Source organism: Coccinella septempunctata, chromosome 1, assembly GCF_907165205.1.
Source record: "Coccinella septempunctata chromosome 1, icCocSept1.1, whole genome shotgun sequence".
Lineage (NCBI taxonomy): Eukaryota > Metazoa > Arthropoda > Insecta > Coleoptera > Coccinellidae > Coccinella > Coccinella septempunctata.
In genome coordinates this window covers 61,436,854-61,453,605 of record NC_058189.1, presented here as the reverse complement: position 1 = coordinate 61,453,605, position 16,752 = coordinate 61,436,854, and the positions used below count along the sequence as shown (strand labels likewise).

Genomic DNA, 16,752 nt, shown 5'->3' with positions numbered 1-16,752 from the left:
GAACTTCTCAGCCTTCTATTGAGGTTGTCCCAAACCTGCTCAATCGGATTGAGATCTGGACTTCTTGCTGGCCATTCCATTCGAGAGACGATGGGGTCTGGCATTATCGTCCATAAAAATGAAATTTTCACCAATCTATGGGGCAAATGGCACTACATGCTCTTCAAGAATGTTCCTTATATACTTATCAGCATGCATAGCTCCATTATCAACGACCACTAGGTCTGTGCGAGCAGTCAAAGATATTCCACCCCATACCATAATCGATCCTCCCCCGAAACCAATAGTATACAGGAAAGTGCACTGAGCATATCTTTCATGTGGACGTCTGTATACAAGGGAATGTCGATCACAATGGTAGAGGCAGAATCTAGACTCATCTGTGAAGAGAACTCTTTCCCAATCGGCCTCTTCCCAATGAATATGCTCTCTCGCAAAATCCAAACGCGCCCTTCGATGGGCTGGGGTAAGAGCTGGACCTCTTGCCGCGACACGAGGCCTTAAATCATATTCTCTGATGCGATTTCTTATTGTCTGAGTGCTAATTTGCACCTCATGAGTTTGCTCAAGCTGAATTTGAAGGAGGCGGTTGCAAACCGTTGTCTCAACGAAAAAACTCTCAAGTAACGTTCTTGAATGGCAGTTGTTACCAGTGGTCTACCCTGTCCTGGTCTTCGGACATTCATACCTGTCTCCCTGAATCGCTGCAACATTCTGGACACACTTGTATGGGAAACTCCAAACCTTTCTGCAATTCTTGTCTGTCCACCCTTCTTGTCTTCTTGTCTGTCCACCCTTCTTCTCGCAAAACTACCGCGTGGGCACATTCCTCTTGGGTCAAATTGCGTGTTTCGCGTTGAATAACGATCGAGTGTAGAAAATCAAACGAAAGAAAAACTATTGATCACTAGCATTGATCGAGAACAACTGATTTTAGAATGGAGCCAATACATTCAAAATCTGATAATATCATCTTTTTTTATTCCTGCTGGGAAAAAACATCTGGAGAAAACCATTGAAAGTGGATAACATAGGCATGCATAATTCTGATAAAAATAATTCATTGAGAACACCTTCAGTTGTAGAAAAAATTTGAGATTTCCATTTGCGCAGTGTACATCCGCTCATCGTTAGTTCAGTTTCAAATAGACCGGAAAGGAAATGAGGGGAGCAGATTGAGGGACTAAGAAAGTTTCCCAGCTTTCCAGAGTGGGGCCTGTCCTGGTGGGCACCGTTCCTGGGGCTGTAGCCTATCCCGCAGATGTGCAGTTATAGCCGTGGCCCGGGATAACTTATATTGAGTTCGGAAAACTAGTTTTGCCGCGTGATTTGCATTTGGCCCTGGATATTCGGCACGTAACGAGCGAGAAGACAATTATTATTCTTGGAGACATCTTCTGGAAGTTGGATGTTTGCCTTGCAACCAGACGGCTGGGGGCGAGGCACCTGAAATGTCTGGGTCTTGTTTTAACTTCCGGCCGAACATCCGAGCTGGGATATCATCCTTCACATTCTATGCGCATAGAAAAATAATCATGAACCTGCCTGAAATTCTGCGTTGATTTTCTGTAGACCTAAACTACTGGATTCAACTCGACGAACTTTGATCAAAACATCGAATCATTCGAAAATGAATCTCACATGAATCTCACATGAAATGAATCATTTCTCGACACCGATGGGCCTATTTTCACACATGAGATCCGAAAAAAGTATTGCTATAATAATGATCTATCTATACCTTGGAACATAAATACATGGAATGGACATTGACGTGCTATGAATGTATTTCTTGTGGTACAAACATTCGATGCTTCTCTGTCTAACGCGACACTAAGGCAGTGGCGTGAAATAAATAAATTTGCATAGCTCCTACCTTTTCGTATGAAAAATTGACGTGACAATGTCAGATTGAATGATCTCAATTGTGATTGGCGATATTAAGCAACTAACTCATTCCAGTCTTTGGACAATAACAAATGTTTATTTTCCATTCCTTCTATGTTCCAAGATCTATACAATGCTTTTTAATGTATGAGATCTGCCCACCAGTACCTAATTTAGTAATGGAAGGTACAGGGGCTTTCTTCTCATTCAATTGGGAAGAAATAACTACTTCTCATTGGATTGGTGCTATGCTTGGATGACATCTGTAGGTACAGACCAATATATTCAATTGATACAGTCTGGTCCAACGAAAACTCAACACCAGATTCAAAATGAAAATGTGGAAAATCGTCAATTTCCTATTCGAGTTGAAAAAACTTTTCTTCTCTTTGCTTGCTCGTAACTGCAACCCAGTAACACAACTCCTTGATTTTGAATAGGGATTAGGGGTGTTGCCATACCTCATGTTGAAGATTTTATCGAGTACTATCTGATCCTGAATTTTTGCTCGAAAATTTCCATCAATAACGAAATGACAAGATAAAATAGTGGAAGAGTACTTACTTTTGTGATTAGTTTATTGACTATGCTGGAAATGAGCACCATTCACTTCCATGCAGGAATATAAGTTTTGCTGAAAACGTTTACGTATACTTCATTCACTTTTATTTTAGCACTCGGTTGGCCATGGAAATTTTACACATTTCACTCTGCATAGTACGAAAATGTGAGGTTATGACTCTTGTCAAAACATTTTTGGGTTTTAAATCAACGCTATGCTGCCCGTGCTACGTAAAAGTTTCTGTTATTACGTATTTTATCACAATGTCGAATCTCTTCGGAAAATATGTGACGAACATAATTGAAGTTTATACAATTGATTGAAGGCATACCAAATCCAGTTATTTGCATGGAAAATACAAGAAATCAGTATAATATCATAATACGCACTAGCTTGAGAAGAGTTAATGTTCGTCATCTTCTTTGGCTAAAGATTGAATACGTTACATCAATTGTAGATTTCAAAAATATTAACCCGAAGATGAAATGCATATGATGCAGTGGTTAGGAATGGGTATTTCTCGAAGGAATTAACAGATAATCACAAGAATATTAAATTCTTCAACATAAATCATTTTGGAGGAAGTTTCAAGTCAAGATGAACTTCACCTTTGAACAAAAATTTCACATGAATAAACAATTAACAGGACAACTGGCGCGTATTTGTGGCTGTTCATCTTAATACATTGATATAATAATAATAATTAGGTATTTATTGGTACCTTAAGACATTTACAATACATAGGATAAGTCGAATGAAAAATAGAAAAATTAATTTTTGTATTTTTTAATACAATTCTCAAATGGCACCACTTTTTTGGGTCTCCCAATAGAAGGAAATTCTTTGTCATCCCCTTCATTCACAAACTTTCTGATTGGGGAAATATTCAGCTGAAATATAAGTCGTTGAGATTCAGAGGAAACATTATATAAATTCTCTTACATTGAATATGTTCGCTACCGTTTGACGTGGATTTTAGAATATCAGGGTATAACTATTTGAATGAGCAGACCTGAATTCTAAATAGCACTTCCTGAAATCCTGTCTCTTTTTTTTTCAATCACTTTCGGCATTTTCGTAATAAAAATTGATATTAGTTGTGGCAACGGCGTTATGACATTAACAACATTTCATGAGTGCCAACCTTACTCCGTTCTACTTACAAAAACTTGAGAGAATTATTTCATGGCCAACCGATTGCTAAAATAAATGTGAGTGGAGTATACATAACTCAAGATTTCTGGTGTAATTTGACGGCATTCATTGATGATCCGAGTTCGCAAATCATCCAGTCACTCAGGCTGGGTAGCGTTAATCTTGGATTTCAGATGAACCCATAGAAAAAAGTCCAGTGGAGCTAGATTGGTTGATCTGGGTGGCCACTGAATATGAGGAAAATTTTGTTGGAAAATAATCGTTTGGTGGTCTTGTGAATTCTCCAATACTTGCACAGGGGCTGGATAAATAGCGTTTTCCAATAGATGTAAATTAATTTCGCCAGTGAGATTACCGGGTATAAGAAAAGGGCAAATTCTGTGATTTCCATAAATACCAGCCAAACATTTAATTTTTGGGGAAGTTGAGTATGCACCTCACGAAGTAATCTTGGATTTTCATCTGACAAATACCGACAGTTATGCCGGTTCACAATGCCGTTAAGGTAAAATGAACACTCGTCCGCGAAACAGATATCGAACATGTAGTCTTGATAACCGTTAATCATTTCACTGAGCACTTCACAGAACTGGAGTGGGCGATCGGGATCATCCTCATTCAGTTCCTGAACCAATCGTAGCTTATAAGGATGGAATTCTTGTTGTTCAGGGATTCATATGATTGTTGTGCTTGAAACACCAGACAATTTCCTAGTATTTAAAGGTCGGATCCATTGCTACATGAGCTAAGACAGCCATGTCCCTCGCTTCGTCTCTTTCACGCACCCTCTGTTTGTTTCCGACTCAACCAGTAGCGTCAAATTTGTCAATTAGTAGATGATATTATGTTCACTGGTCACAGTTATGGTCTACTCAATCCCCTGATCTAAAAATGTTGAAAATTATCAGTTCTTATCGCAAATCTACAGAGTACAGCAAATATCTCACCTGCACACCATTGCCACGTTGGGGGCAATTGTAAACAGAGCACGAGCACGGTTTATATGCCGTGGATTCGGGAATGCATCCGTACACCTAAGGGCAGTCGCTCAAGCCGTATTTCACAATTATTATAAGTGGACTAAAACGAGCCAACTACCGTGAAATACAACCCTTGCGAGTCAATTTGCGAAAAACACAAGGGACCATTAAAACGATACAAATTTCGCTTCAGAGCCCCGGCTTATTACTGGACGATTGTCAGGCGTTATGCTGGTTAATTTTTATTGTATTACATTCATAAATTCATTTGTACGTTTCTCGTTGTTGTCTGATGCGCAGAATGACCGGAACGAGTGCTGTTGAAATTGCCGAATGCAAAAGCGAAGAACCGATGAATGTGCCTTTTTTTCAGTAAGGGATATTCGAACGCAGTAGCCAGAATGGTATGGTGGGAGATTGTCTGCTTAACTATACGAAGGCCCATTTTTATGAATTGATTCCGATGTTTTTAAAATTGTGTTTCGCATTCGCTGTCAATAGTTGGGGAGCCCAAGAAGTAAATTCGGGATTTACTCGAGCGTGTCAGAATTATTATTCTGACTCTACAGGGTCCAAGGTATCTCCCCTTATTTAAGGGGAGACCTTAGACCCTGTAGAGTATTTCTACCAAAAATTAGACCTGTATATAAGGAATTGTCTAGGACAGCCTGTAAGAATAGTAAAAAAAAACGATCATTGTACTCACTCTAGCGTGTGAGATTGATATATGTGGTTAATTACATGTTGAAAAGTATACATTCTCTTAATCTGACAATTTAAGCGTGACGAAAATGTGTAGGAGGACGCCAAACTTGCGAAAAAATAACGTCACGTGTACATTCTCGAGCGCGGTGACTTTTTTCCTTAATTTGAAGCTAATGATTCAAGAATAACGGAAAAAACTTGATCTAACAGTTTCAGCAAGCCGAAACAATGAGAATTGGCCTTAAAGGTCATAAAAATACGTTTCCTTGAATTATCTCGTCTCCTGGGTTTCAAATTGTTTACGCATTCATTATAAAAGTTGTAGAGCATAACATTTTATACAAATTTTGTCCGAAGCAATTTTTTCTACGTTTGAACGTTTTTGAGATATATAGCGATATAAATGTACATTAGACTGGGTTTTTACATTTACCTTGGCCTTTTCCATGTGTGGTTAAACTCCACGTCCTTATCACCCTCTAGCTCAAATACGGTTGAAAAATTGCTTCAGACAAAAGTTGTATGGAATTTTATTATCTACAACTTTGATAATGAATACAGAAACGATTAGAGCTACAGGAAGGCAGATATTTAAAAAAATGCCTTGTTATCATCTTTCTCCACAGCTGAAAGTGCATACCTCATAGAACCTTTTTTACTTTCTACCATCTTAAGTTCAAAATCCACTAGGTCCCCACGACGCTCCAGTAAATCCGGATTAAGCATGGTCGGCTCCCCAACTACAAGACATATGAATCACTCTCGATCGAAGATTTTTCCGGTTTATTTTTTTATTTCATACGAGGTTATCCTGTATGAAGAAAACAATCGGACTGCAAGATCCTACATGAGTATACCACAGAGAACCTGCCAACATCGAAGGAGAGTTCCGATAAATCGGTATCGCGCTCATTTGAGCTCATCAGTATCGCATAACTCAATCAACGATGCTGGCCAAATGAAGCGGAGGACCTTTTGTTAAAATCCAGTAGCCGCATCGAAGTATGAAGTAAATCGATGCGACACCTGGCGTTCAACGACCTAAGCTTTCTCAAACATGGCTTCTGAAAAGTAGATATCTGCGTACCATTTTTCCAGTTTGGAATCTGATGCTTGTCGATTTTTCGTCAATGAATTTAACAATAGTAGCGACCTTACAAGGTTTTTTTCATGTTCTCTCAGGATGAACGGTATCTATATGGGACAATATGACTAATATGAGTTATTGCTTTTTTTTCAGAAATTGTCCATGGTGACAGTTTTACTAGTATCATTGTTAGTTAGGTTGCCAGGCAAGATCATCTTTCATCTTGATTGCATAGCTGTGGAACAATTCAACCGTTTCAGTTTATATAAACATTCCAAATCTGTGCTTTTCCTTCGGAGAAAATATTTCTACATATAGATTGAAAATTGTAGATTGTAGATCTATTGTGTTCCCCACTAGAGCTGTTTTTGCCTATGTCGTCAACAGCTAACCAGCTAGTTCTACTCAAGTTCAGTGTATGGCTACAAAGAGGTTATGTCCTTTCGCCTGCAAGTTTCTCGTCAAAACCTTTTTTTTTTACGTTGCCTAGCTATGACGAGGAATTTTGCCACCAGACGATCTTTCTGGTCCTCACAGACTCTACTCAGTTTTCTGAGGCGACAATGCCCTGATAAGGAATGCAGTATGGGGGTGTAGTGATTCTCTATAGGTACCGAAGTACCCCTCAGAAGCTCTGTGAGCTTGTAAGAATTCGGAGAACCAGTTGTGTTCTGGATAGGCATTGTTATTGTGTCCTCACGCCAGTTTAGATACAGCCCTGTAAATTTTAACCCAACAGTGAATGATGATCCGTACCCGTATCGACTAGAAAATTTCTTCTCTAGCCCGGGATCGAACTCAGTACCTTGCGGTATACTAAGCCGACGCATTAACCACCAAGCCACGCTTGCTAAGATCCAGAAATTTCTTAGATCTGGCAGTTCACATGGAGCTTTTAGGTGTTCCAACCTCGCAAGATTCCTCCAGAGTAATTTTTTTTCGTTTTTTCCCTTCTGATGAAGGTCTTTCTTGTATGTACATTTTCCTATACCACTGAAAGGTTCCGAGCCAATGAATTGAGGTTGTTCCTTTCATCGCAAGTGTATTGGCCTCTTCATTTCCTTTGATTCCTTAGTGACCTTGTTATTCTTGCCTAGTTCTTTGAGTTTCCTTCGGCACTCCCGTATCATCTGAGATCTTAGAAGCTCAGTCCTTTGACCACAGCCTGACCTTGTCAGAATATTTCCCTTTGTCGCATTTCTGATACTTTCTTTCTAGATATATTTCCACACATCTTTTTATTGCCAATATTTCTACCGGAAACAAACTTGAACAGGGGCCTGTGTAGAGTGAGCATATGATGCCAGCCCTGAATACTTCTTCGTCAGTCATACTCCTTCATCAGGGTCTAAATATAGCTCGCGACCCAAGTTTGTCCTCTTAATCACCCCTAAAACCTTACTCGCTATAAAATGCATCAATCATAAGCTAACAGATTGGAGAACTAACGAGAAATAGCAAATTTCCATAGCCCTGAAGGACCGAAACTTTTTTCGTCTACATCATTCCGCGAAACTTCCGTGCTTTTTCATCGGATAGCACCATTCTCTGGAAACGAATTACGTCACGTCCAACCCCCCACCCCCGCACCATCCTTCGTTCGGGAAAAGATAAATGCATTCGCAGGAAGGAAATTCCAGAAAGGAAATGTGTTCGTTAGGGACGGGGCAATCTGGGTGGATGCATTTTTTGGTTTCCTCATTACATTTCTCGATATTCTTCTCGGTCTTCTCCCCTTTTCGGTAACCATAACGAAGATATACTGCGAGAACAGAAAAATATGTCATTGTTAGGATTGCCATTCCGACTAAATAATAATAAATCACCATTATCCCGTTCTTTCTCCAAGAAGGATCGAGTCGATTATGTTGCACGGATGCCGGATTGGAGGCGGACTTTAGTTAAGAAATATTTCGACTGTCTGAAAAATAAAGGGAGGAGGCACATACATGTAGCATGTGCGGGGTTGCGGTTCAATCCAATTTCGTTGGCTGGATGGATTCCGGATAGAAATCTGGGAGAAGCAGGTGGTTCCGCTTGGTGTGGTAGATGGGAGACGGGGAGATATGTGAGATGTATACGTCTTATAGAATAACGTCACTTTGTCTTGAATCGATCAGGGTAATGTCGACGCTATAAATTGCTGGAGAGTCGTAATGTGATTTTCTTCTATTGGAGGAGGGAATGCGTCTGGGGACTTCAATTGAGAGGAACATTTGTCGGTTGATTGTCGGGAGATGGGTGAGAAATGAGAAAAGTTCTTGGGTTCTTTCTGATATATTTTTGAAGCACTCAGAACAGGGGTCTTTAAAAATGATTTTAAAGTGGCTGTCAATTCTAACGTGCGTTAAAAAAAATTACCGTCAACTAGGCTATGGAATGTTCTGTGCTTAGCTTCTGCTATGTACCATTTACAAGGTTGATAGTTACCTAGTGTTCTGGATGTTTGTTGTATTGAAAGCTACGTACATAAAGCATTTATTATTATCGAATTCAACGTCAGAAACGGGGGGCAAATAGAAGGCGTGTATGAATATTCCAATATTGCTGTAGATTACCAATCTTTCCAAAGCACTGTTTCGTGATGTGTTAGCGTTCTTCTTCTTCTTTGAAGAGGTGGCGTTCAAAGAAAAAGAGGAAGTGGTCGACTAAAGAAGAGAACTCCAGAATGAATCTACAATGTTGAAAATGTGATAACAGAAGCTCCACAAACTTCTGGTCGAGTTTTGTCTCAGTTGGTTGGAGTCGATTTTGAAGGAATGATTAAATTTTTATCCATATAAGGGGATATATTGAAAAATTCTCAGCCTACTATAGAACCAAACTAAATTTCAATGTCAATATATTTTTTTACTCAACATATTCTCCTCTTTTGGATACATTTATTGCAGCGAACCTGCAATGTCTCTAGACCTTTCAAAAAAAAATGTTTGTTCTTGCTCTGCAAACCATACCTCCACAGCTTCTATTACCTCCTCGTTGGAAGAAAATTTACGACCTTTTAAACTTTTTTTCAGTTGATAGTCGGATGGAGCCAAATCTGGTGAATAAGGGGGGTGTTCTGGTAATTCAAGGCCTAAATCACGAGTTTTTTGCATGGCAACATCAGATTTATGTGCAAGGGCATTGTCCTGCAAAAACAAAACACTTTTGGATAGCTTTCCGTTTCTCTTCTCTTTAATGAGTGGTCAGTAATGTCGAATAGTAATCTCCGGTTATTGTTCTACACTTATCCAAAAAATCGATCAGGCTTACTCCATGGCAATAACAAAAAACTGAAGCAAGAACTTTTCCAGCAGATTTTTGGACACGAAACTTCTTAGATCTTGGTCTTGGAGAACCAGAGTGTCGCCATTCTATCGATCGTTGCTTTGTTTCTAGATCGTAGAATTGTACCCAAGTCATCCATAGTAACAATTCGGTTTATTCTTAAACCGAACTACATCGTTTTCAAATCGAGCACAGATCGAACGCGATGCTTCTACCCTTGCACGCTTCTGGCCAACCTTCAAACATTTGGGATCCATTTTGCAGCAATTTTTCTCATGTCCAAATTGACGTGAACTATATGATAAACGCCTTCGTATGATATATTCAGTGCTTCAGATATCCGTTTTAGCCCAATTCGACGGTCTGATAAAATCATGTCATGAACTGCATCGATATTTTCGGGGACTAACACAGAAACTGGCCTCCCCAATGAGGTCATCATCTTCAATGGAAAATTTACCTCTTTTGAAGCTTGCAGTCCAATTTTTCCCCCTCCCATACGAAGGACATTGATTACCAAGGGTATTAAGCATATCTGTAAATCTGCTTACCTCTTAACCCTTTTAAATACAGGTACTTGATGATGGCTCGATACTCCAATTTTTCGATATCCACAATTTCGGTGGACATCTTCTTTCTTTTAATTAATTGCGTAACTGTGGTTTCCTTTTTTAACCTCAAACTTCACACTGACACTTCTAATGAGTTAGTGTTCGTTGCTATGGTAACGCAATATTTTTTTTATGCATGGAACTGATCTAGGTTAACTAGATATCAACAGATCCTCGTAGCGTCCAACTTAGTTTCAAGAGTTGGGTTCTTTGAATTTTTATGGTACGTAATGGTCATACTGAGAAAACTAGAAGAAGTGGATCATATGTTGTGTTCGAAAATTATCAATCGAATAAATGAGAAACTATGTTCAGAAATTTCATTTCATTCGATAAAACCGTTTGTGAGATAGAACTGAAAATAACATTTCTTTCGTGGTTTTTCAACAGCCTGTATCTTTTAAACCGAGCCGATGCGGAAAAATTGGAAAATAAAAAAAGTGTTTCTTTTGACCTCAAGAATCTACTGTTAAAATATGTATTTGTACGAGTCAAAGACTTACCCTGTACGTACAAGTGAAAGACCCACCCTGAGTAGGTTAATGTCATATTTTCACAGTGATTTTTGGATTTCATTGATTCTTTTTTGACATTCTACCTTTCAATGTTCGATTTTTGATGTTGTTGTTTGTACGTTGATTCACCTTTCTGTTCGCTTTGTTTTGTTGCTAAGTCTCTTGATATTTTTACAGCTTCACTTGTATGAATCTAACTCCTGAAGATGAGCTTGTAAAGCTCGAAACATATAGAGTTCAACAGTAAAGAGTTCATACGAAGAGTAATTTGTCTATGAAGTCACTTCCCTTTCAATACTTATAATGTCATCAATGTTTACGTATGTATTTTCATTTTGGGAACAATAAGTGAGTCAAGGAAAGAATTACGTTCAGTCACAGAACATCGACCTTCAAAATTGCATAGCCAACTTGACGAAGAATTTTTTTGAACGCACTATCGAAAGCTTTTAGTGTAGTGAGGAGAAACAGAGATTAATCGAAGCCAACTACGATGTTCACTTAGAGCAACATGTTCTCAACAAAATTTCATAGGTTTCACCATCATTTTTGTTCCAAGGATCTTCCATTGCTGTGCCACATCCTTTGACACAAACGATCCCGGTTTGTGAACGCGTCTCGCGTTAATCCCTTGCTCGCGGGGCAGGAAATTAGTCGATTTAATTGCCTAATTTATAATTCCCTCCTTCATCGGAAACGGGCTGAGGTAGCTCCGAGTCCTAATCCCGCAGATCTGCCTTTTCAATTCAATTTCCAATCGAAACGAGACACCGCTCTCGCATAGCCGGATCGGCCTGATCTGATTTGCGTTCATTTTTTATCGGCCGTCGGTGCGTGAAATCGGTTATTACGACGATCAATGCTCGGCTCGCGGAAAGAACGACGCGGTAGATCGATTGCGGCCCGTCTGACATCTTGACTGCAACCGATCTCGATGTTTCTCTTAAAATTACCTAGGATTTTGGTGTATTCCAATGACTTTGACGAGTAATGGTTAAGGGGGAGTAATACCACAAGAATCTCCGTTCAAAACCAGTATTCACTAGTTTTTATTAATTACGCTTTTAATTTTTTAACATAAAGAATTGTTTTTTTTTTCAAATTGTTGAAGGATGTCTTGATGTCACCCCGACTCTTTTTTTCCAATTTAGTTGATTTTATTTAGTGTGTCTTTCAACATACACTGCGCAAAAAAATTAACGCACATTATGGAAATCTCAAATTTATTTTACAACTGAAGGTGTTCTCAATGATAATTATTTTTATCAGAATTATGCATGCATATGTTATCCACTTTCAACGGTTTTCTTCAATACAGATGGTTTTTCCTAGCAGGAATAAAAAAAGATGATATTATCAGATTTTGAATGTATTGGCTCCATTCTAAAATTAGTTGTTCTCGATCAATTCTAGTGATCAATAGTTTTTCTTTCGTTTGATTTTCTACACTCGATCGCCATGCAACGCGAAACACGCAATTTGACCCAAGAGGAATGTGCCCAAGAGGTAGTTTTGCGAGAAGAAGGGTGGACATACACAAGAATTGCAGAAAGGTTTGGAGTTTCCCATACAAGTGTGTCCAGAATGTTGCAGCGATTCAGGGAGACAGGTATGAATGTCCGAAGACCAGGACAGGGTAGACCACGGGTAACAACTGCCATTCAAGAACGTTACTTGAGAGTTTCTTCGTTGAGACAACAGTTTTCAACCGCTCGCCTCCTTCAAATTCAGCTTGAGCAAACTCATGAGGTGCAAATTAGCACTCAGACAATAAGAAATCGCCTCAGAGAATATGATTTAAGGCCTCGTGTCGCGGCAAGAGGCCCAGCTCTTACCCCAGCCCATCGAAGGGCGCGTTTGGATTTTGCGAGAGAGCATATCCATTGGGAAGAGGCCGATTGGGAATGAGTTCTCTTCACAGATGAGTCTAGATTCTGCCTCTACCATTGTGATCGACGTTCCCTTGTATACAGACGTCCACATGAAAAATATGCTCAGTGCAATTTCCTGAATACTACTGGTTTCGGGGGAGGATCGATTATGGTATGGGGTGGAATATCTTTGACTGCTCGCACAGACCTAGTGGTCGTTGATAAGGGAGCTATGAATGCTGATAAATATATAAGGAACGTTCTTGAAAAGCATGTAGTGCCATTTGCTCCATACATTGGTGAAAATTTCGTTTTTATTGACGATAATGCCCGACCCCATCGTGCGCGCATCGTTCAACAGTACCTTGAAGAGGTTGAAGTCTCTCGAATGGAATGGCCAGCAGGAAGTCCAGATCTCAATCCGATTGAGCAGGTTTGGGACAACCTCAATAGAAGGCTGAGAAGTTCAGAAAATCATCCAGCTACTCTTAATGACCTAGGAATCCATCTCGGAGAAATCTGGGAAGGATTAGATCAGAACATTTTAAGATCACTCATTTTGGGTATGAACCGTCGTTGCCGAGCTGTAATTAACGCAAGGGGTGGAAATACCAAGTATTAAATCACTTATCAGCATTTCAGTATTTTGAAAATTGTTCATGTCTCTTCTTTCACATAAGATTCTGTGAAATCCTGAATTTTTCTTCCATTTAATGTGTCTTGTTTCGTTCAAAACCTTCCCGAGAGAACATAAAAAATAAGTTATAAAGTCAATGTAGAGTTAACTTTCATTAAAATTGAGATTTTCAGAATGTGCGTTAATTTTTTTGCGAAGTGTAGTTTGTGAGATCCCCCCAGTAGACAACGAATTTTACCCATCCTGTACCTTGCTCAAAAAAAACAGGCATGATCTCCATCTATCTTGATTTGATGTGGCCGATACTTGATGGCAATCAATAATTGAACTAAAAACAGAATTATATGATTTTCACTTACGTGGATTGTGAGAGGGACATCTTTTGATTATAAATTGTGGGTGTGATCATTATTTCCCCAAGCGGGGAGGCAACCATTCCTCCCTCAAGAATTTTAAATGACATTCTGTTCAAGTTGTCACCTCATAATCATGCATCAAGTTTCTGATTTATTTTTGTTTTTCAGGCTAATTCGAAGAAGGCATCGAAGAAAAAGAAACTAGACATTGGAGAGGAGCTTTACAATTTGAAAGTAGTCAAAAAATCTAGGGTGAGTTCATGTTATTCTTTATTGTTCGTTGTCCATTGCCCAGGTCTGGGATTTGTGAGACTATTAAGCGATACGAGGTTCTCAAACACGTCTCTCGTCATGTCATCATGAGAACTGCTTCATGCATTTAAATTTCGTTATACAGGGTGTCCGGGGAGTAACTGTACATACTCATACCAGAGATAGAGTTGGACTAGCTGATTACGGATTGACTATAAAAAATTAATTTCTGGATTTCCCTAGAAAGCTACAGGGTGATTTTCCAACTTCATGGAAATACTTAGACCATCATAAAATCCAAACTTATTGACGGATATTATTGAAACTTAGGAGGTTCATGACACATGCTAAGGTTGAGTCAGAAAGATATCAATTATTCCATTATTCCAGGGCCGGACTCATTAATCTCCATTTAAAGTGTTCAGGGTAAAAAAACACTTTGTATTTCGAATTACAAATAATTGATTAGCTTTTTTGAGAGAAGCTGAATTATGCTTCAATTTTTGGTACCGCTCAAAGTTGTCACATCAACAATTATTTTTTTATGAGTTTTTTAATTTGGATAAAGTTCGAAAATTGCAATTTTTTTACCTGAACAGGACATAGTCATCTTGTGCAGGTCGAAAATAAATAATAAATTTTCTTAAAAAAGTCACTGAAGGTGAAGAAGACTATAATATTTGTTGATATACTGGGTGGCCACCCCAGACGCGGACTTCACTTTGAGGGAGTAAATGAAGGTATTTTGAAAAAAAAATTGCTGATGTGTACAGGGTATACAGAAGCATATTTCAAAATTATTCTTATGTATACTGGGTGTTCGACAGCAATGATATAGACCGAAGTTACACTTCTTCCAGTGAAGAGAACAGCTGATGAACAGAATAATCAACTGTTGCGATATTTGAAGAAATAATGGTGATATTATTCGAAAGGCTGTATCCAATTTGAAAATTCGGCAAGAGAAATGTATACAAGCTATTGGTTTTCATTTAGAACCACTTTTGAAATATCGTTGACTCAGCAGTTCATTCGTTCCTATTTTTATTTTTATTAGGTACTCTATACTGTATTTTAGTTTTTTTCATTTGTTATTGTTTCGCTATTGAAGTGCTTATTAAAGCTCTGAACTTTTTTGTTAATTTTCTACTAATATATTCGCATTTTATATTCAAACATGACATTTCCAGTTCTCTTCATGGGGAAAAATTCAAATTTTCGAACTTTATCCACATTCAAAAATTCATAAAAAAATAATTCTTGATGTGACAACTTTGAGTGATACCGAGAATTGAAGCATAATTTAGCTTCTTCCTAAAAAACGAATCAATTATTTGTCATTTGAAATACAAAGTGTTTTTTTTTCCCTGAACACTTTAAATGAATATTAATAAGTCCGGCCCTGGAATAATGAAATAATTGATATCTTTCTGACTTGACCTTAGCATGTGTCAATAACCTGCCAAGTTTCAATAATATCCGTCAATAAGTTTGGATTTTATGATGGTCTAAGTATTTCCATGAAGTTGGAAAATCACCCTGTAGCTTTCTAGGGAAATCCAGAAATTAATTTTTTATAGTCAATCCGTAACCAGCTAGTCCAACTCTATCTCTGGTAAGAGTATGTACAGTTATTCCCCGGACACCCTGTATAATCCTGACTGGATAGTTCTCGTGATCTTTAACGTCCTGCTAGACTAGGATTATTTCGTGTTATCTCGTTTCTTTTCATTGATTCGGAATCTATTATCGAGATTTATGAAGCAGGGAAGGGGGTCCTTTTTGTAGATCCCCAGGAAATGAATAAATGGAGCGATTTTCAGAGGAGTGACATAATCTCAGCGCTTCCCTTTAATCCCTTGCTGCTACATATTCTCTATTAAAAACTTGAAAGTTTGACCGCATCAGAAAAAGCCTCTTTCCAGATAAAAATTGACAGTCCTAAGAGTTTAGGAAACATCATCAGATGAATTGAGACGCTGATAAAAACCACCAACGTTATTGTCAATATCAATATCTTATCTTATCAATAAGCTTTAAAACTCTTCGGTACTTGCTGGGCTAACTTACTATTTTTCCCAGTTACAATGAAACCATATTAGAAAACCAAAACGTATTAACTTATTCGAAGAGTGTCTGTCAATTCTTTAGACAGAGAGGAAATTTCATATCACTAAACCTCTTTTTTTGTTTCAGCATCTGATTTATGTGGGCATGCTTTCCGACAATGAAGTCGTAGCTGTAGAAGTGGATCCTATGAAAATACAAGAACATCTGCCGCCTGTTTTTGCAATGAATAAATTCGGCACGAAATAATGGACATGATTCGTTTATGTTGATTCCGGAGGAAGAATTTTTTATAATAAATGTACAGATTGTTTTTGATGTTTCATTCTTTCCCAAATTTGACGAACTAAATGTGATGTTGCACTCAAATGAAAAGGCTGTATCATACCTACATACAGAAGAAAAAATGAGTCTTACAGGCCACCTTTGTAATGATATAGGGTTTTTTCCATTGCCAATTTAGGGAATGAACCATGGTTTGAATAATTAAGATCCTGAAAAAAGCAGGACTGTGTTAAATAGTAATTTAATATAGACATAATATGAAATTATAAGGGACCTATGTGCTTTCTCAAGTCAGTGGTCAGGACGAAGCAACTCTAAGAACATAACTTGCTAAACTGAAACAGTATTAGTGAGAGCTTTGTGGTGTTGAATGTCTGCATAACATGACATGACGTTCATATTAATGATGTTTATACACTATCATGACCACAGGGTAAGTTCAGAAGTTACAATCCGCTTAAATAATTTCGTCTGGCTGCTGGGAACTTGATTTATCCAGAATTTACACGTCA

General features: G+C 38.3%; 1 protein-coding gene across 1 annotated transcript in view; it reads left to right on the top strand.

Annotated features, from left to right (window-relative positions):
- The window catches only part of LOC123310758 (U3 small nucleolar RNA-associated protein 4 homolog), a 43,305-nt gene extending 27,037 nt beyond the window's left edge, over positions 1 to 16,268 (top strand). Inside the window, exons 7-8 of the mRNA XM_044894405.1 lie at positions 13,805 to 13,888; positions 16,085 to 16,268. Of these exons, the coding sequence (XP_044750340.1) occupies positions 13,805 to 13,888; positions 16,085 to 16,204 (204 nt within the window). The 3' untranslated portion in view covers positions 16,205 to 16,268. The remainder of the gene's footprint in view (positions 1 to 13,804; positions 13,889 to 16,084) is intronic.
- The last annotated feature ends 484 nt before the right edge of the window (positions 16,269 to 16,752 follow it).